Raw genomic sequence first — 1,044 nt, forward strand, 5'->3', positions numbered from 1 at the left:
TTATTATTATTATTATTATTATTATTGTTGTTGTTGTTGTTGTTGTTAAGGTGGCGAGTTGGCAGACTTGTTAGCACGCCAGGTAAAATGCTTAGCAGTAGTTTATCTGCCACTACATTCTGAGTTCAAATTCCGCCGAGGTCAAATTTGCCTTTCATCGTTTAGGGGTCGATTCAATAAGTACTGGGGTCGATGTAATCGACTTACTCCCTCCCCCAAAATTTCAGGCCTTGTGCCTATAATAGAAAGGATTGTTATTATTACTATTATTATTTTTTTTTTATTATTATCATTATTATTATTATTATTATTATTATTATTGTCATACCTGATTCTTACTACTAACTCTATCTCTACTACTACCACTAATACCACTACTTGTAGTAGTAGTAGTAGTTGCACCAGTGGCACCAGCTGCAGAAGCTGTTGAGTCAGAGCCTGGGGTCGCTGCACTCTGTCGTGGTGGCATGTGAATCTCTGGACAAGGTTTCAATCCCACGCTGCCTGCTCTTTTCTTCAGTATCATTTGGATATGGAAGCTGCCATTGTTGTTGTTGTCGTTAGTGCGATTGTTGTTCTCGTTCTTGTTATTACTGACGTTGCTGCTGTCGTTGTTGCTGCTGCTGCTGCTGCTGCTGCTGATGTCCAGTGTGACAAGGGAGGGAATCACTGATGACTGTGGCTTGGTGGCGCTGTTCAGCGATGAGATACGCAGCATCACTGGCTCTGCAAAACGGAAAATAAAGTAATGCTTAGTTAATTGTGTGCGTTATGTATGTGTTTGTGTGTGTCTGTGTCTGTGTGAGTATGCGAAAGAAAGAAAGAAAAAAGAGAGCGAGAGAGACAGATATATAGAAAGAAGCTTTTGGCCATTTTGCTGGGCGTGCTACCGATTCTGCCAGCTTGCTGCCTTGAATAATAATAATTTAAAATAATAATAATAATAATAATAATAATAATAATAATAATAATAATAATAATAATAATAATAATAATAGGTGCAGCAGTGGCTCCGTGGTAAGTAGCTTGCTTACCAACCACATG

At 38.7% G+C, this 1,044-nt stretch overlaps 1 protein-coding gene across 1 annotated transcript in view; it reads right to left on the reverse strand.

The window, feature by feature from the left end:
* LOC106874514 (rho GTPase-activating protein gacZ-like) overlaps positions 1-723 on the reverse strand; it is a 6,744-nt gene extending 6,021 nt beyond the window's left edge. The window contains exon 1 of the mRNA XM_052978064.1: positions 329-723. Within this exon, the coding sequence (XP_052834024.1) occupies positions 329-718 (390 nt within the window). The 5' untranslated portion in view covers positions 719-723. The remainder of the gene's footprint in view (positions 1-328) is intronic.
* Positions 724-1,044: the final 321 nt, after the last annotated feature.

This window comes from Octopus bimaculoides, chromosome 30 (genome assembly GCF_001194135.2).
Source record: "Octopus bimaculoides isolate UCB-OBI-ISO-001 chromosome 30, ASM119413v2, whole genome shotgun sequence".
NCBI classification, from domain to species: Eukaryota; Metazoa; Mollusca; class Cephalopoda; order Octopoda; family Octopodidae; genus Octopus; species Octopus bimaculoides.